The 20,601-nt window shown below is 40.9% G+C and overlaps 1 protein-coding gene across 2 annotated transcripts in view; it reads left to right on the top strand.

Annotated features, from left to right (window-relative positions):
• Positions 1-20,601, top strand: part of C2H11orf74 (chromosome 2 C11orf74 homolog) — a 67,794-nt gene that overhangs the window by 36,398 nt on the left and 10,795 nt on the right. For both annotated transcript variants that reach the window (XM_021186309.2, XM_029474673.1), the window contains exons 3-6: positions 7,639-7,796; positions 8,788-8,859; positions 10,531-10,597; positions 18,548-18,687. In XM_021186309.2, coding sequence (XP_021041968.1) covers positions 7,639-7,796; positions 8,788-8,859; positions 10,531-10,597; positions 18,548-18,687 — 437 coding nt within the window. The remainder of the gene's footprint in view (positions 1-7,638; positions 7,797-8,787; positions 8,860-10,530; positions 10,598-18,547; positions 18,688-20,601) is intronic.

Below are 20,601 nucleotides of genomic sequence, written 5' to 3'. Positions count from 1 at the left end.
TAGCTGGCGGGTGTCAGCCGACCCTGCGCTCTAGCTACCCTGGTGCTTTTCTGACCAAGTGCATAGTTCTATTCAAGTTCTCCACATCTACCCTGTTCCATGCCACAGGATGTGTGTGCTTGTTTTCCTGGAAGATTCACTATTGTGCCTTAGGCCCTGGCCTTCTGGTCCTGGAAGTTTCACTCATGAGCTTACCCCGCCCTCCATCCCTCATGGAATAATAAGCTCTTCGAAGTTGTAGCTAGCCTGCTGGACTTGTCAGCTTCTTTAAAGCCTATCTCGCACGACTCATTTCTACTGAAGCTTTTCATGATTCCAAAACCAATTACTATTTTGCCACTTTCTGACTTTGAGCCTCTCCTGTGTGGTTTGTCACGGATGCCTTCTCTTTGGGTGTTTGCACACATGTCTTTACCTCCTAGCTTGAATACTCTATAAGGGGAGGGGGGACTGTGCCTCCGTTGTCTTTCTCATCTTGAGGGCACATAGTTGATGCCTGGAATATTGCTTTTGGACTCTCGAAGTGTCAGGGCCCTACTAATTGCAGGTTTCCTTCCTGAATGTAACTAACAAAATGTTAGCAACTTTACACTCTCTCTAAGTACTTTACACTGGACATTTCAAAATTTTCATCTTATTGCCACTGTGTCCCTCATCTAGGGCTTTTGACATGTATTTTTTTCCAGGCCAGGCTTGTGCATTTGTGCCTTGGCAGGTTGATAGCTACGACTGTGAATAATGAGTCAATTATCATCCAGCCTCAGGGAAAGCACAATTATTCCTGACTGGCCAGGCTGAGGTAATCCTCCCCTCCCTGTGCCCTTTCAGATGGAGAACATAAAACAGTTGGAATTCAGAGCACTGCAAAGGGAATTTAGACAAAACACTGGTGTGCTGAATTTAGCTTCCTTGGATTTATTCTGATTTATGATTGATTGGTTTTTAAATTGCTTATTTAATCCTAACGACTATGGCTCCAGGGGAGGCCAGCTATGGAGAGAAGCATGTGAACAAGAAGCAGTGGCCTGGAGTAGTTTGGATGGACAGATCAGGGGAAGATATTATTGTTCCCAGGACCATTGCTGTGGACTCGAAGTGTAATGGGAAAATCACCCCAGACTCTGAGCGAGGACCCAGCCTTGTTACAAGCATGATTGCTTATCCCCTATTCTCTTTGCAGAAGGCTGTTTGTGGCTGCCTAGTGTGGCACAGAACATTCCCCACTGCGGTTTTTCTTCCCTTCCAGCGATGTAGTCAGTATCTCATTGTGACTGAGAACATGCTCTTGATTTATATTGCTCTTGACCACACTGCAGAAGAATGGATACTTACTTCGAGGTGGCTGGCAGGACTTGCTCTTAGATTCTGACACTGGCTGTGCTGTTGTGTGGAGTGTTTCTCAGTACACAGATATGGCTCTGGCTTTTGTATAGAAGAATTTGAATTTTTTATAAAAGTTTTCCCTCAAAATTGAGCTCTCCCCAAATAATCACTTTTACCTCGAAGGTGTATAATCAACATGTACTTTACCCTGTAAAGTGTAATTTACCTTGTCACCCAAACTTTCTGCTTTTTCAGGGTGTGTGACCTTTCCCTTTCATCTGAAATTAGACATTGATGGTGTGGAGATGGCCCTGTAAGCCTGACCTATTGGAAGCTTATCTGTTTGGTATCAAAAGGAAATTGAAATTTCATCGCTTCAGAATAATGAAACCTCTGGAAACCTTTAGAAAAAAACTTTCTCATCTTTATTGAAGTTTGACTCAAAAATGCCCAAAGAAATGCTTTTTCTGGTCTCTGTAATCCGTGTGTTCTCGGAAACACTGCTGTTAAATTTCCATGCTGTACTACGCCTGATGTGCATTTCAAAGCAAGGAGCATTAGGGATAAGATAAAAGGGTAGAAAAGGACTCTGATGAAAAACAGAAGCTTAGAGATGAACAGTTGGGTGGCACGTGTGCGTTGCCACCAGGCTCCCTCTGGGAAGGAAGCAGCATCTGGTCTCTAATCAGGCTGCTGGCCACTTCCAAGTCAGGGCTGTGCCAGCATCTGCCATTTTGACATTATCATATTGAAAAGGAACTTTGTTCTCATCTCATTCTGCCAAGAGATTTATTACTTACTAGGTTTAAAAACCCATAACAGGCCCGTATTCAAAAGCACCTTTTTGGGTGTTTGCAGGGACATGGTACAGTCTTATAAAGCTAATTTCAGGGTTTAGGAAGCATTTTCAACTTTAAGTTTAATCAAGGAGAGAGCAAGTTCTTTCCTAAGTCTCTTGGTGCTTTCAAGATTAACAGCTTCACGTTTATGAGAGGGGGGATGTTTTTGTTGGGTATGGGACTAAGTAGATTAGTAATTCAGTAACAGCAGCAGGAATTTGGACTTCACTTTTTGTCAGAGGAGATTCCTGTGGTGACTGTCAGGTCCCCTGGCGTTGTATTGGGACTGGGAGAGGAGAGCATGGAGTGACCTGAGCACACACATGACCTGTCAGTTCAGAACGTCTCCTCACAGAGACCACTGTGCTTTTCAAGTATTGAAGTCAGTTGACTAGAATGGGAATGGTGGGTTGGGTATGTAAGATTTTCTTGGTAAGTATCAAATTTAGTTTTGTTTAACTTAAAAGATACCCAGGATGACTGAAACTGCTTCTTCTTTTATTGAAATAATTTGTGCAACAATAACAGCAACAACAAAATCTGTGCTGAGGAATGGTGCGAGCCACAGAAGAGCCTTCTCTTCTGCCTGTGTGATGAAGCTCGGGGCATCTGTTCATACCTCAGTAGCTTGTCCTGTTTCTAAGCATCTCCATGTCACTTGACTACCATTACTTACTGTTACCTCCGGAACCACGAGAGACCTGACTCGAACACGGAGAGGTCTGGGAGACTAAGCCTTAAGTGCTTCCGTCCTCACTTGTCTGACTCTTCACATTGTTGGTATCCCAGCAGTGGTTTCAGCAACTCTCCTAGCATATTACCCACTTTAGTTCTTCTACCTCGGGCATCCAGGGCTCATACTTCTCAACAGAGATTTCATTCAGAATTTGTTGGCACAAAAGGCAGAGGTCATCTTTCCAGTGGTGGCTACTTAGAGGAGTTGCTAGTGCTGGTGTAGTAGACAGTAATGGAGAGCTGGTTTCAAAGAATATGGATATGCGCTTTTTTTTCTTTTTTTTTTAAAAAGAGAAAATGAGTCATTAAATGTGAATTATTATCACAGTCTATGTTACTTTAACTTTGTCCTATAACAGTATTTCATTGTTTGAAAAAAAGGGGGCCCTGAGAGATGGCTTAGAGGACCCATGTTCAATTATCAGTACCCATATGGTGGCTCTAAATTATCAGTAGCTCGAGTCTCATGGCATCTGATGCCTTTTTCTGACCTTCTCAGGCACTAGGCATTTATGTAAAGATGTACAAACATGTACTTAGTCAAAGCACCCTACACATAACACCCTGACACATAAACAAAATTTTAGTGTTAATTCTTGACAACACCCCTACAAATCTTAATTTTACCTTTAATAGTCAGAATCAAACATGGGCAGAAAAGGAGTATAGTGCGGAAATACTGGACCAAACAAGACTGAATGCCAGTAGAACAAACTCCAAATTATACAATTCCGTGTCCGATGTTAAAGGGTTTCCTAGAGAGCTCTTCACTCCACTTTGCTGACTGCCACACACTTCCTCCCCCCCTCCCCCCCCCGGTCTCCTTTTAGCAGGTTTCTTTGGCATGGCTAGAGTAGTACCAACATCTTTGGGTCTCCAAGCAATCCATCCAGATTTCACCTTCACAGCTTCATGCAGTGTCCTCTCTGGGTCTGTATGCAAGGACTGCCCTGACACATACCTGGCTTCAGTGACTTTCCTTAACAATGCAGGAAGATTCCACCAGCCTATTCCTATATCCTTCTTGATTCTAAATCCAAATCCACGTGGCAGAAGCTGCAGGTTCTGTTGGGGTTGGGACCCAGGGTCCCTTTCTGAATTACATTTGCATATTATTTCAGTTGTTTTAGATGTAACTTCCTCAGTCCTTTTCCTTTCCCAGTTTGATGGATTGTTTGGGTGGGATCTTGCTGTGGGATCCATTCCCCGTATTCCATTTAGCAGCAAGCTTTTCTTTCAACTTCTCATCTCCTTGAGCACAAGATTTGGTGCTAACATTGTATTTCCTGGTGCTCTTTTTCTCCTCAAACTAAAGCTTCACACTTCTCTTCACCCCACTTGTTCCTTCTCATTGTAGATCTGCACAAGAGTCATCACTAATAACCACTCAACACAAGACTCTAGGCTGTCTTGAAATCTCCTCTGTGAAAGCCATTAGTCCTCAAATCTTGAATTTATCTTCAGGCAGATTTTTAGAAAAAGGAGAAAAGCTACCACATTTTTTTTAAAAAACCAAAATATCATGAGAATAGTTTCTAGGTCAGCTGATAATGTTCTTTTCACCCTGAGTCCCCACAGTTTATATTGCCATTATAGCACCACTATCTTCACTACTAATTGGGGGCTTGCTTATAGTTTCAGAGGGCTAGACTCTTACCATGGTAGGAAGTGAAAGATCCTGACAGAATATAAAAGGTCACAGAAGCCCTGAAATTGGCAAAATAGATTTCATTGTTAGCAGAACTAGCTTCACTGATTTAGAAAAAACAGAGGTGCACAATGCTCTGGCCACTCCTTGAACCCGTTTGTCTGCCAATGTTTTGACCGTTTCTTGAACCCATGTGTGTGCCCACTGATGAAGCCTATTGCCAGGTGTTTGTGATATTGGTTGCTGGGAAAGAGTCGGAAAATCTCCCCAGCAACCATAGCTGGGCCAATCCTGAGTTGCTACACCTGCACCAGACTCTTTCCTTGTACTCCTCCCATACCCATTTCTTGAGAATAGACATTGTTTAGATCTGGAAATTCCCTACTCCCCCCTTCTTTTTCCCCCCTGAAGGCCTATAAAAACTGGGACCCTTTTCCCCTCAAGGTCGACTCCTCTACCCCTGCATGGGATATGAGTCGTCCCCAGAGCTCTGGCTTTCCCCGAATAAAGCCTCGTGTGGTTTGCATCAAGCTTGGTCTCTTGTGAGTTCTTGGGTGTCCGCTATTGTCCCAAGGCCTGAGCGAGGGGCTCCTCTCGGAGTCTTTCAGAAGCAGACAGGCATGGTGCTGAGAGATTTACATTCTGATGCACAGGCAGCAGTCAGAGAGGGAAATTCAGTCTAGTGTGGGCTTTTGAAACTTCAAAGCCCACCCCCCAGTGACATACAGTCGCCAACAAGTCCACATCTATGCTAACAAGGCCAACTCCTCTAATCCTTACTAAATAGTTCCAAAACATCATGACTAAGTATTCAAATATTTGAGCCTATGGAGGTCATCTCATTGAAACCTATCTCATAAGGGTTCCAACTGGACCCTTATCAGACTGTGAGCATGAAAGCATGAACTGCAGATTTTGGTGTCAGGGAAGTGATATTTCAAAGGAAGTAAGTATGGTGGCTCTGCTGTGCTAGGCTTTTAGAGACCCATCTCCAGATCACAGATAAAATAAATCCCTGGGACATTTTCATCATAGTCTAGTTAGGGCATGGCATAGAATTCCCCAACCAGGGATGGCTTGATATTGACCACATGACTGTTTTATAATCCTTTATCACTTCTTAAATATATGTGATTGACACAGTGAATTAGTTTATTTATTTATTTATTTATTTATTTAAAATATAGGTATCCTGAAGCCTTGACTCTTCTTTGACTGTAGAAAGCTTTTATTTATTTTTTAAATTTTCTTTCCGTTTTCCTTATCATGTTTCTTTCCTATTTTGCCCTGCAAGAACTTTTCCTCTTGTTTTACTCAAAGCAGTAGTTGAGCTAAGTTTTAGCCTCAGAAGTGCCTGGGTTCAAATCCCAGTGCTTAACCTCCCAGCTACATTACCTAGGACACATGATTTAATCTTGAGTAGTAATCCTCTGGGAAGATTCATGAGATGCTCAGAAAAGGACACTCAATACTCAGTGACTTTTAACCATTATTAATTTCAATATTGCTAATTGTATTAATTGTCTCATTGTGGTGTGTGACAAAATTTCTTGACAGCAACTTAAGGAAAGAAGAAAGGATTTATTTCGTCTCATTCTGAGGGCAAAGCCCATCATGGCAGGGAAGGTGTGGTGGTGAGGGTGTGAGGTAGTGTGGCTGCTCACATTGTACCCAGTCAAGAAGTAAAGAGACATGAGTATTTGTTCTCTGTGTGCTTTCTCCTTTTTATTTGATCAAGACCCAGCCCATGGAATGTGGCTTCCTGAGTTCAGGGTGAGTGTTCCCACCTCATCAGACCTAACCTTGATAACTCCTCACAGGTGTGCATGGAAGCTTGTCTCTCAGCGATCCTAGATCCTGTCAAGTTGACAGTCAATATTAACCATCGTAATGCTAATATTAATGGTTTTTTTTTTTTTTTGGCTTAACCCATTGCCTCAATGTAGATGACAGATAGTCACCTCAACTGTGATGGTCCTTCCACATTTCAGCCTACATTTGGAGCCCTGTTTGCGCCGTTTCCTCAAATGCAACATCCAAGATCTAGATTTATTATTTCTTACCCAACTGATTCTATTTTCTTCCGCCAATTTCTGTTCATGGTATCATAGATTGTTAGTCTCTTAATTTTGAATTAATCTTAGGTTCTTTTCTTATTTTAAGGAAAAACAATAGCTGTGCATAGATTTAATACAGAGGTATTACATATATGCAATATACATACATACATACATATATGCTAATTAGTGTATATTTGTTTTTTGTTTTTTGGTTTTTTTTCCGAGTCAGGCTTTATCTGTGTAGCCCTGGCTCTCCTGGAACTCATCTGTAGACCAGGCTGGCCTCAAACTCACAGAGATCTGCCTGCCTCTGCCTTCTAAGTGCTGGAATTAAAGGCGTGCACCGCCACCACCACCCAGTGAAAGGTATTGCTTATAATTGTAAATAGTTAAGAATGAACATTGACTAAGTAGTCTCTCTTACATTTATATAATTGTTTTCTCTAACTAATAAAATTCATGTAGAAAAGTATTCAATAACATAAAATGTTGACAAATTAAATTTATAATTTATGTATATTTTTTGAACTTTAGAAGTGTATGGATATGTAAAAGATGCACAGATAAGCAATCAGAGAATTTTATGTGGTTATTCTGTTATGTAGGATTCTGTGTAGGCTACTTTTCCTATTTGCTCTTTTCCTTATACTGTTTGAAAAAGTAGGCATACATTGCTTCCATATGAGGAAAAAAACTCCAAACTTAACAGAAAATGAGATAAATAGTGTCTGAAATTCTTGAGAGAATTATACTTTCTTGAACTTTTAAACAATGATAAAAATAGTACTGGGTATATAGTAGACAATATTCATTGAGTGTCGAAGTTATGTTATCTTTCTATGCAATTTTAGAATAATTTTAATATATTTAAGAGGACCTAAAGGCTTCAAGAAACTTTATTTACATAGTTCTTTGAAAAGTATTCTTTTTTGGGGGAGTGGGAGTGGTTAAAAAGAAATTTTTTTTGGTAAACACAAAAGAAATGAACTTGATGACATAGGGCATTTTTAATAACTCATAACTATCATTTCAGAGGATAATGTGGCCAGATGGGGAGCACATGGAACCGATTCATCAGAAAATATATTTTCTACTGTAAAATGGAATCATAAAATTGAATCAAATGGTCGTCATTCTAGAAATACAAGCATCTTTCTTCACACTTCATCGGAACCCTCGGAAGAGGACCAGGTAATTCTGTCTTACATTTATAGACACAGCTTGGAGAAGAAGAAGAAAGCATTCGTCTTAGAATTGGAACAGCGCTCTGTTGAGAATTAAATCATTACGTGCCAGTGTTTGCTTAGCCTTAATTTTTGGTAAAATTTCGTAGGGACTTGCTATGTGTAAATGCTTCATGAAATTATATATTTTGCTTTTAACAAGAGTTCCCTTTTCCACTTCTTTGTATAAAATAGACTTACTTTTACCTGTCCTAAGTTTATCGTGTTTAGACATAAAGTAGAAGCTACTGTTTTGCGTTTTCTAAGATTTGGTTCCTAGATATTAGATGCTGTCCTCTAAATGTCAAGACTTTGTTGATACTATTCATCTAGTCCTCTTTGTGTTTAATTATCATGGTGTGATAATTCATTGTGTTTTCTTTTTTAAGCTATTTGAGTTTTGATTAGTTTTCTCAAGTCATTTGAGTTTCTATTTTGGAATGTTTTCCATGTGATATTATATACAGAATTACAAGAGATTTTGATTTTCCAAGGGGTCGCAAGTCTCTGTGATAGAAATGAATTTATATAGAACACTTTTGTATATAACCCCTTGCTGCTGGTGATGACTGTGAGCTATGAATTGTTTTCCATAAAGGATTCACACTCTACTGGTGATGGGTGAGATATAGTAAATATGAAGAGTCCTAGAACCGTTAAATTGCCCCGTCCTCTTGTACCTTGGAAACACTGTGGCGGCAGCAGCAGCCTCTGATTTGTGCATCAGAGGGTTAGTGGGAGATGGCCTGGGAGGTGGAGGGAGCAGCTTCCTGTTTTATACACAGGCATGGCTGGGTTAGCTCATCTGCTAGATGGTAGACAAGACTAGGTTACCAGAATTGCAGTTAGACTTGTTGGAACCTTCTCCCTCACCACTGCTATTGCTTAGAGTCTGGCCTTTCATAAATAGCTAGGAATATAACCATTAATTCTTGTCTGTGTGTTCCTACTGTTTTCAGATTGTGATTGGTGAAGGCCACAAAGTTGGTAGTTCCTTTCAAGGTGATATGACCCGGGCTGGAAAGGTGAAGGTAAGGCCTGATTCAGTTACCTACCTTGGGAAGAATACACAGCAAACAAATGAACTGTATTAGCAACTTTTCTGTTTCTGTGATGAGTCACCATGACCACAGCAATTTTGAAGAAAAGAGTGTATTTGGGCTTATGGTTCCAGAAGGATAAAAGCCTTACATGGTGGGGAGGCATAATAACCAGCAGCAGGCAGCAGGAAGCCAGGAACGCAAATCCTCATCTACAAGCAGGAAGCAAAGAGAGTGCATGAGAGTAAGGCAGGGCCTTTTACTCATAAAGCATACATCCAGTGACAAACTTCTTCCAGCAAGGCCTTGCCTCCTAAACCTCTCCAAACAGCATTACTGACTGGGTACCAAATATTCAATTACTAGAGCCTATAAGAGAAACCTCTTACCAAGCTACCATATAAGCCAGTACACACACACTAGATTCTTGCTTTCCTTTGTACAAAACTGGATGAGTGGCCAGATTTTATCCTTGAAAGGGTTTTTTGTTTTTTAAGTTGGTGTTGGAAAATCTAAACTTTTGTACTTGGGTGGATGCTCGATCTTTTTTCCCTAAGGTTTAACAGATGGAAAGAACTTTCTAGCCTAATCATTAAGAAAAAAGATGCTATAATGTAACAGATTCTCAAATTTTAATATTGAAACTGTCAGATGAACTTTGCTGTTGGGTATGCATGTCAAGTAATCATTGCAGTTACTTGCTTAGAAACATGGAAGCTACCTTTTGAACTTTCTATGGGGTCAGTGTGGTCTGCCTACTACATATTCAGCTCAGGACAGGAAGATACAACTGGTCTTGAATTGCAGTTAAGGAATCCCAGTTTATAATTTTAAGGTACATGCTAAGTCTATGGTCAGGTTGTGAGCATAAAATGGATGGTGACCTTGTGCCTTTACTACATTCCATGTGCCAGCATTTTCCTATTTATACTCTTCGATAGTCCTCTGAGATGCATTTGTTTGTAAATCTGAAATGCCTCATTGTCAGTGTGCATTGGTATTCTATGTGGAATAGTTCTTCATTGAAATGCTGCGATTGGGTCTAGGAAGGTCATTTGCTGTTCTTTTTACCATTGAAGTAATTCTCAGATGTACTTGCCTGAAAGAGAGCGAACACTTGATGTTTTGCCCTCCTTACCTCTCCTGTGATTTACCTGGGCAGGATGATTTTGTTCTGAGTGAACTTTTCTTTCCTGCTCGCTTTAGTTCTCTCTCTCTGGCTCTCCAGAGTGCTGTAAGAAAGCATTCTATGAGGAAGGATGGTAGCCCAGCACCACCACCAGCACCAAACCAGGAACCTGCGGTCTCTGATAGTCATGTTAAAAATCCCGGGGAGAAAATGTGTTAATCTGAAATGCCTCATTGTCAGTGTGCAATGGGAAGTGCTATTCTATGCGAAATAGTCCCTTACAAGAAACCTCTCAGCCTGTGCGTGTCTCCCTTCACTGTAGAAAACAGACTACAGTGTTGTAAAGCCCTGGACTTGCAATTGTCTTGCTTTCTTCAGTAGAAAAGCTTGTGGACAGCAGCTTTAACAGGGCCTTGAGAGTTCACAGGAAACCATATCCAGCCTTCAACAGAGTTCTGCGTGTGTGTGAATCCATGACTGCATTGTCTCTCTGCATGTCTAATATATGCAAGATAATTTCAATCTTCTTGTAGGTAGACAACTTCCTAGACTTAGAAGATGTGGACATGGAGGAAGAGAGTAAGCCCCAGATGAACAAGGGTATGTGCTCTCCTTCTTTTCCATACAGTGTGGCCTCTTTTTAGAAACGACAAGTGATTTATGTTGGTTTGCTATTTTTAGCAATCTTTACCTTACCTCTCCTGATGTGAGAAAAACTGAGGTTGTGAAATTTCTTTTTGAAAAGCAAAAACTTTTACTCAATTGGTCAAAGCCTTTTGAAACCTTTGGTTTAAGTGAAATAGAGCTGTCCTTTTGCTTTCCCCCAAATTCAGATAAATTAAACTATTAAATAATAGTGTCACATACAGCTATTATAAAGTCATTGCCTTATATTTTAGAACTGTCTTACAAATTGATATGCTTTTAAAGGAAAATGTAAAACAGCAGTTGACCATAAAATCATAAAAATAAAAATATTGGTCACAAAATGAACAATAATATTCAAAATTTTGCCTTTAAAATTTATGAAATATGTAAATGAACACATAAATGTTTTTTTCTGAGTTCTTTTTTCATAATCTACTGAAAGAGGCTGTATGCTAATCTATTGATGTTCGTGTAGAGGCTTGCTTTCTTTCCTGGTTAGTATTTTTGTATAAGCACATGTATATTTCTTCATGGGACCTTTGGAGTTTGAGCTGGAGAGATATAGCTCAACTGATAGAGTATTTGCTCAGTGCCCTCAGCCCACCATTAAAATTGGGTGTGGTAGCCCATGTGGTAACATCAGCACATGAGGACCAGAAGTTCACGTTATCCTTCAGTACAAAGGCAGTTTAAGTCTAGCCTGGGACTTATGAGAACCTGTCTCCAAAAGAAGCAGGCAAACAATAACAGTAGGGACAACAGAAAACACTGGCTCTCTAGTGGATGTGAAAGGACATCTTGAAGTTGATCTTCTCCTGCTGTTATACTGTTTAGTCATAACCTAAGTTATTGCTGTTGTTGAGAAACGAGGTTTCCTTGGAACCAGATAGATGTTACAGTGGCTTTGGAGAGTTGTTCTGGGTTAGCAGCAGCTTCTCCTTGGTGGTGTAGGGCCCTGCCCTAGCTTTCTGGGCTCCTTGAATTAATAAGGCTTTGGGAATTTAAAGCAGTGAAAATATTTCTTCTGCTCTCCAATGTCTTACTGCTTCATTGGAGATGTTTTTCAAGTACCCATTAGCCAGAAGACTGGAAGACTTTGAAATTACTCATTTCAGCGAGATCAGAGATGGAAGGAAATTGTGTCCTTCAGGGAGTGTTGGCTGACTTCATACCCCAGTCACTCTTGAGTTTTTGTAAGACCTGCTTAAGAGAGAGCCAAGGCTGGTAAAGCACCCATTTTTGGTTGATTTTGAGAGTAAACCTTGCTTTAAAATACAGATTCCTATATCCTGCACCTACAAGAAAACTGAATTCATTACTCCTTTGGTGGCATCCTGTGAACTGAATTTAGCCATCCTAATTCTGCTATTGTGTGAGGTTGATACATTGAAACTGTTGGTTCTTCTCTATATATTAAACATCGATAAAATCAGCTTTATAGGCGAGCAGGAGAGTGCTGTGTTGGGCACTGTTGTGATGGAGTTTCTTACTTCATCACTAGCAGTAGGTCTGTACTTGCCATATGGCCTGCTGTTCTTCTGCTCGTCCCAATGGAAACTGTGGATAGCTGAGGAGAACCTCTCTGAGGGGTGGTATTTGGCAGTTTTTATATCCCTTAGCATTTGATAGCAGAGAGCTGTAGCCACAGACAGGAGGGAGCACCTACATGGAGCAGCCTCCAAAGTTGTACATCTTTGGCTGGCTCTGATGAGTGGGCCCCTTTGCTTTACTTGTTGGTTCAGCTATTCTTGAATAGGTCTAGGGGACCAGAATCCTTAGCTTTATAAGTGCAGGCCCAGGGAGCTGGCACTCCTCCACCCCTGGCAGGGCCAGTGTTGTACCTGCAGAGCCTGTGGTATCTGATAGCCTTGGCTCCAGGCTTGAAGTGTTTCTAGAGCTCTTCCCGTGAAGCTGACAAAATGTTGCTGGAGAGTGAATGTTCTTCAGGAGCTGCAGTGATCACCTGGGCTCACTGTGTGTATTTTTCTCAAGGTGTCTGTGGTGTTCAGAACAGCTAGTACAAGCATCAGAGAAATCCAGGTGGCTGTTTACAAGTCAAATGCTGAAGGCTGCCAGTGCAACATGGGATAACAGCTGTTAATTAGGGAGTCACATCGTCCTATCCCCAACATCTCTGCTTATTTGCAGGGAAATGATCAGGATTGCTTACCAAAAGAACCTACACAGGTATCACTAATGCTAATAGTGACTTATAAGCCTCTAACATCATGTAAAAGTGCTGAACACCAGGCAAAGTTACCAGAAAGAAGTGGATCCCCTTCATCTGTCTCACACTGATGTAAACGAATGTGGCCAGCAAAGTTCGGTTTTTGTTTTTGTTTTGTTTTTCATTTTTTTATTAGATATTTTCTTCATTTACAATTCAAATGCTATCCCAAAAGTCCCTTGTACCCTCTCCCCACCCTGCTCTCCAACCCACCCACTCTCACTTCCTGGCCCTGGTATTCCCCTGTATTTCGGCATATAATCTTTGCAAGACCAAGTGCCTCCCTTCCCAATGATGGCCGATTAGGCCATCTTCTGCTACATAAGCAGCTAGAGGCACGAGCTCAGGGGAATTAACGTAAAACATCAACGTTTTCTATTGTTTGTGACATAGCTTTCTTTTAATATTCTTTATAAAGTGTGCTTTGCAGTTACCAGCTTTACTTCCTTCTTTAAAAAGTTGAATAAAAGATCTCACTAGTATCATGTTTCCAGAAACTCGATAGCAGAAGGTGTTGCATTTGGGGATAAACAGTTATTGAGGCTGAACCAAGTATCAGTGGACTTGAATGAAGTAGTTAAGACTGTCTCCTGTGTGAAATGATGTGTGAATTGATGGTTGACAATTGATTCAGTTCTAATCACCAAAAAGACCACCAGGGTTTCCCAATTTTCATAATGTACAATCTGGGTCACTTGAAAAGAAGAAAGAAATTAAATACTCTGTGCCAAGGTGAATTTCAGTGTGTGGCCTAATTTGTATTGCACTTCAGGAATGTGAGCAGAAGGCAAATATTTATATCAGATGGGGAATGTGACATTTTTAAATGGGCAAGTTGCTCATATAATTTTGGCAGCTGGGAAGTTTACTGATTAGATTCTGTTGTTATTGTTCAAGCAACAGATTTGCCTGGGGCAACAAGGAAGCATGTTCTGTATTGTTTTTCTTTTTTTCTACCATTGATTTTATTTATTCACTGTATCCATGATCATAGATATTCTCCACGATTCAAGAACACAGTTCTTTTTCAGTATTTGCCTTATCATTTTGACAGCCAAGGAGTAGCGCTTTGGAGTCAGGTTTTTGGCAGAGCTCACACAATGCAGTCATATGAGTGGCCTCAGAGTAATGCTCCCTGTGAGGTTTGGTACCCTGCATTCATTGGCATCAAGTTAGCTAGCACCTTTTCCTCTTTTGAATTCAGGATAGGGTAGTTAACCTGGTGATTGCACTGCCTCAGACAAGATGACTCAAATTACTATACAACAAAATTATGATTTGGGATCACTGCAGTCATTACATGGAGGTCATTAGGGTAGGAAGACTGTTATTTATTTATTTATTTATTTATTTATTTATGTCTCTCCGTTTCAGTGTGGCTGGCTGGAGAGACTGTTTTTGGAGGTCCAGTTCTCATAATCATTCTCAGACAGGTCCCTTACAGTGGGTGAATTTACACTGTAGTTCATTGTGTTGGATGACTCCTGCTTAACAGTTGCAGCCATATTTGATGTTTAAATTAAAAAAAAAAACCTGTTTCTTTTATTGAGATTATAATATAATTGCATCATTTCTCCTTTCTATTTCCTCCGTCTACATCTTCCCATATACTCTTCCTTGCTTTCTTTAAAATTCAAGGCCTTCTTTTTCATTGATTGCTGTTATATAAATATATGTGTATGTACATGTATATATTTCTCAACACATAAGTACACCTTGTTCAGTCTGTTATACTATGTGCATGTGTGTTTTCAGGGCTGACCCTTTGGTATTTGATAGCCAGTTCTTCCTGCTCTCTGCACTCTTTGAGTTGCCTGAGGTTATTTGTGTAGGTAGGGTCAAGTATTCATGGTCTCTCCCGCATCCACTTTAGCACACCTACTGTTGTTCTTGTTCAGTTTACACTTAGGAAGTGTAATAGCTTTTCCTGGTTGTCAACTTAACTATATCTGGAATGAGCTACAATCTAGCATTAAAGGGGCACCAGGATGTAAAATGGAGCTGAATCCTGTGTTCAAGGATATTACTTTGAAATGAGGGAGTAAAGATCTTGGGGCAAGATTCCACCCAGCTAAATTTAGACCCAGGCATGGTAGTACAAGCCTTTAATCCTAGGAGGTAATTACAAGCAGATCTCTTAGTTCAAGGCCAGCCTAGAATTGAGCAAATTCTAGGTGAAGAGAAGTTTAAATCCAGGTGTGGTAGTACATACCTTTAATCCCAAGAGATAGGCATGCAGATCTCTTAGTTCAAGGTCAATCTGAGAGCAAGATCCAGGTCAGCCAAGTTTAGAGTAGGGAAGGAGTTGGAAAACAGACAACTAGTGATAATGTAATAGAACCAGGGGGCCATATTCCAGCAAGCAGCAGAACTTGACAGCTTCGGCCATGTGGTCGTGGCTTTAGAGTCTAGAATAGAAGGGACTACTAGGACAATTGATGCTGCTTAGCTTGTAGTGATTAAGAAGAGACCAGCATCATTGAGATGGAATTTTCTGGGAAGTGTTTTTTGGAGCACAAAGAAGGTTGTACTGAAAGGAAATAAAACTTAAGACATGTGATTCATGTAATTTATGTCAAATAGCCCAAAGAGTTGTTTGTGAGCTTTGAAACCTGGGGCTGAGAACATAGCAGAACAGGCCAGGACATGCCCGGGCAGGCCCGTCGTTACATGTCCTGACTGGCCTAGTGGCTCCCTATCTCCCGCCCTTCTGACAGTCTGTTGATGTTTAAATGGACCAATCATGTGAAACCCACCAATTCCTCCCCCAGCCCCACCCCTTTTCTATAAAAACCCCTAGCTTCCAAGCCTCGTGGTCGAACCACTGTCTCCTGCGTGAAATAAGTTTCGACCTGGAGCTCCGCCATTATGGCTCCACCATGTGGTCAACACCTCTGTCTCCTATGGGGAGATATGTGTTGGCCCGGAGCTCCGTCATTAAACTACCTCATGCTTTTACATCAAGATGGTCATCTGTTCGTGATTCTTGGGTGCACGCCAAACGGGAATTGAGTGGGGGTTTCCCCACTAGGTTCTTTCAGTACCTTGTGCTGCAGCTGTACTTGGTAATGTGTAAGAGTCACACTGGTGGTACAGGTTTTGAAGGCAATGGTCCTCTATTCCCATTATTCTAGTTTTTATATTTGCTAACTTATCCATCTATGAAGAGGTAATTGGAAAGCCATGTTAACCAGAGGAAAAAAACCTACTCTCCAGTACTCATTATTGCATAAAGAAATATTTATATTCTTCCTGAGATGGGTGTAAAATAGGGAAGCTAATTATTTCCTTCCTTCCTTCCTTCCTTCCTTCCTTCCTTCCTTCCTTCCTTCCTTCCTTCCTTCTCTTCTCCTCCTCCTGCTCCTCCTCCTCCTCCTCCTTCTTCTTTTTAAAAATAATTTATCCAAGGTAAGGAAGAGTTTTCCTAATCAGATCAGGGAAAAAAACTAGGTCTATGTGGATCAACTTCTTGGTTTCTGCTGTGGGGTTCATGCTGTTGGGAATTTTGTGTCTTGTTTTCTGTGTGTGTGCAACTCTCTCAGAGTAGACATACCTTGAGGCTGGAGATTCCTATTGAGGGGTTTTCACTGTAAGCACACATCACATTCATTTCCTGCTTCCGAGTATTGGTTTAGAATTCACTGTGCATAAGGAACTGTGTTGGCCTCCAACAGTATGTATTCTTGAATTCTTTCTTTACCCCAGAGAAAAGATGACAACAATGTAAGGTGCTGAGGTGTGGAGTTATTTTGCTTTGAAACAATTGTTCCCATGGCGGTAGAATTGTTATAAACGAAGTCATTTTTGTTGTTGTTGAAAGTCTTGCTTTTGATGAAAACAGACTAGGGCTGTGAAGCCTCAGTAAAGGACTCACACGCTTGTCCTGTCCTGTGTGCCACATCTTTTGTTGGACAGAACCATAGCTTAAGCCTGGAGAGCAGAGTTGATTCTCATTTCACATCAGAACTAGTGTTTGCCCCAGCAGCCAATTGGCCAGATAGATGATGTTTCTCACATTGAGAGGCATAGCCTTGTCTTTATTGCTTGTTGGCAGGTCTTCAGCAGCCTTGGACCTATCCTATGCTCTTACACAAGGGAGCTCAGTGTAGGAGTTTGGCTCTGAACTTATAAGAAGGTACATTAGGAGGCTAGTTTCTCTCCTACCGTTAATGAATTTAATAAGCATGTTGCGTCTGGGCATCACATGTTTGGAAAATGCACTTAGTGCTGCTGCCTGCTACACTCAGGAGCTACAGGTGACACTTCTTGGCCCTGAGCATAGTCATTCCATAATGAAACAAAATTAAATACGTAATAAAAGTGTTTGTTTAACACTGTTTGGCTGAGGTCTGGGCGGACTACCGACTCTGCCTTTCTAACTGCGGGATTCTGAGTGAGATCTCTCTCAGTGTGTAGAGCTCATTGCCTAGAACACAGAAAACAGGGGAGAACTTTTGGGAGGGTTAGCCATGCTGGCACTTGTAAAATACTGGACACATCACAGTCAGTTGTTACTATTTGTTTTATTTATGCTATCTAACGAGATGATGTTTCAAAATTCCAGTAATTGAGCTCAGTAAGACTTCTTCCTCCCAGCCTCCCAGCACAGCTCTTAGTTTCCAGAAGATCTGATTCTGTGTTCTTTCTCTCCACAATCAAAAGCCAGCAGTGATTTATTTCTGTTGGTGTGATGGCTATGGAGGTGAAGGATGGATTTCAGGACAGTCTAAGGTTTTGAGTATCAGACCTGAATAGTTAGTTATCTTCCTACAGATGCTGCCATTGCCATTAGCCCAGGTACGTGTGCTGTGCTGCTAATTAATCACATCCACTGAGAACAGAATGAGGACCATCCTCGAGAAGCAGGCAATCATAGCACCTCATTTCAAGTTACTGACTAGGGAAGGGCTCTCACTAGCTCCTCAGGTATTCAGGAAGTTTAGACCGAGGTGGGAAGGTCATGTTCTTCAATGTGTCTGCTTGCTCACCTTAAAGGTCGCATAAGTTAACTGCCATCTGTGATACAGTCATGAAGGGTCACACAAGTGAAAACAAGCCAGCACAACCACCTCCAATAAATCCATGGGGAAACTAAGATTGGTTTTGAATTCTTGTGATTGTGCTAAACAAGCAGGAAACATGTTGTCTGCAAGTGTTGAAAATGAGCCTGTGCATTTTTCATATGGCAGAGTATTTCATTTTTCTGCTGAAAGTTAAAGTACTTTCCTTCTGGCATCCTCATTTTGATATATATATATTTGAAATATTGCTGCATTGTTAGAGAATGAAGTCTGCACTCCATTTTCTTACTCTTCACCCCCTCAGGAAACCATAGGAAAATGAAGCAAGAGTAGCATCTTCCTGCCTGGTTTTCCTGAGCGGTAGAAATAGAGTGAGGCCTGGAAGGCCTCTTAGCCTATTATGTCACCCCTCAGTCCCTCCAACCTCCCGGGTGGACTTATCTTACAGCACGATAAAAGGTCAGAGCACAGGTGCCTTCTGTTCTATAGAAAGGGACTCCCTTGAGTCAGGTTCACAGACGAAGACCTGCATTGTACTAAGGCTCATCTTTCCCTTAGCATATCTGCCTGTTTTGATTGCCAGCGGATTTTAGATTACTTTGGGGAGATGACGAACTTCACAGGAGATCAGCTGAAATATTTTGTATCCAACAGATTGCCTGCTACTTCCAGGTGAGGTGGAACAGGATTTAAGCACCAGCGTTCCTTCTTATGTTCCTTCTGTGGACCTACCGCTCACCTCTGAGGTGAAGCCAAAGCCTGCTGTGGGAAGAACTCAGAAACAAACCGAAGAGGTACTTTCTGGGGGGTTCCACTATGACAGTACTGGGATTTTGTTATTTCAGGGAACCCCTATACTTGCATGCTTTTGTATTTTTCCTTGGTTTGGGATAATTTAGAGTCTATGTTGCATAATTGGTCTTATTTCCATTTGTATCTGATTTATATGAAGCAATGGTGTTTGTCTGTAGAAGCACGCTTTACCTCATAGTAGTTCTGCATATGAACTGCTCAGCAGATGAAAGGGCAGTTTCCTTCTCTCTTCTGGTCTGACCTGGCCATGATTATAAACCTTTCTATTACATAAGGTAAGGCCAGACTGGAAACAGAGAATCTCAGTCTGAAATCTGTGCCTGAAAGAAATAGAAGTTTATATTTTATATTTAAAAATCTTTACAGGCTTCCTACAGTGAACAGGTCTGTTCATCAGAGAGCAAAGGCTCTGACTTGAATCTATTGACAACTGCTTAGTAATTGTTCATATCTAGGCACACAGAAGGCTCGGGAATGTCACCTGTCCATAGTTTTCAAAAGAACAGAATCTCTACTCTAGCTTATTCTCCCCAGAGTATTACCTGAGAGCCATTTTTGCTGTCACTTTACAGCTCTTCTATAAACATTTAACAGCTACACTGCAGGTATGCTGGGAAGTCACTGCTTACCCTGTTTAATATAACTGTGCAGGGTGGGGGGGGTGAATACAGGAAGTTGCTAAGGACTCTTTATTAGTGCTTACTAATAAGAACCTCTAGGGTCTCTCTTTGATTTACTTAATCATTCAGATGCTCTGTAACTGCATATTCAGTTATGGAATCAGTCATTCAATCAGCGATAACCTATGCATTTCTGTCTTAAATGCTCCTTTTCCTTAGAGCACTTTGGTTTACTATATTGAAAAGTGTACCCAGGGTGCTTGCAGGCTTGCACTGAACTTCCAAATTGCTTACTAGACAAATCAGCCAGGACAGCCACTTTCCAATATGCTGTTTGAATTATAGATTATATGCTCTGAGCTGTAAGAAGCTAAAATTACAGGGCTTCTCCAAGCAGAAGTCTGTTTCATTTTAAGGCTTGTTTATATTCTTGGCTAGTTGTGGCCATATAAGTTACTGGGTCAGACACTTGGCATGGCACCTAGTAGTTTAAGAAATGCAATTACTTTTAAGTCAGTTATAGTCTATATATATTTTAGAACAGTGATAGAAATTATTATAAATTAGTTTCAGCTAGTGGTTAAAGGTGCTTATTCTGGAATCTATATGATAGCCAGTGAAACTCAAATTAAAATGGCAAGCTTGATACCCAATGCTTTGCACAAAATAGGCAAGCATTCATTTTTCCCCATTTAAAAATTTTTTTAAGATTCTCATGAAATGTGTTTTTATTATATTCACCCCCAATTCTTGACTTCTCCTAATTCACCCCTACCTCCTTAACCTCTCCCCCAAGTTTTTCATAAATTCTTTCACTATATGAATCTCTACTGTATAACTGTTGCACTTGAATTTATTACATAGCTCAGGCTGGCAGTTATCTTGCCTCAACCTCCTAAGTACTAGGATGTTAGGTTAGTACCCCAATAGCCAACTTTTTTTAAAGGACTATAAATGTCCTAACAGAAAGTGTGAACATTTAAAAATGTTGGAGTCTGGGGTTGGAGAGATGGCTCAGCAGTTAAGACTGTTCCTCCAGAGGTCCTGAGTTCAATTCCCAGCAACGACATGGTGTCTCACAACTGTCTGTAATGGGGTCCAGTGCCCTCTTCTGGTGTGTCTGAAGACAGCTACAGTGTACTGATATAGATAATAAATAAATCTTAAAAAGAAAAAGGCAGTCAGAATGGCTAAGATCAAAAATTCAGGTGACAGCAGATGCTGGCGAGGATGTGGAGAAAGAGGAACACTCCTCCATTGTTGGTGGGATTGCAA

This window comes from Mus caroli, chromosome 2 (genome assembly GCF_900094665.2).
Source record: "Mus caroli chromosome 2, CAROLI_EIJ_v1.1, whole genome shotgun sequence".
Taxonomy (NCBI): domain Eukaryota; kingdom Metazoa; phylum Chordata; class Mammalia; order Rodentia; family Muridae; genus Mus; species Mus caroli.
The sequence above is the reverse complement of the archived record's forward strand: the minus strand, read 5'-3'. Positions and strand labels throughout refer to the sequence as shown.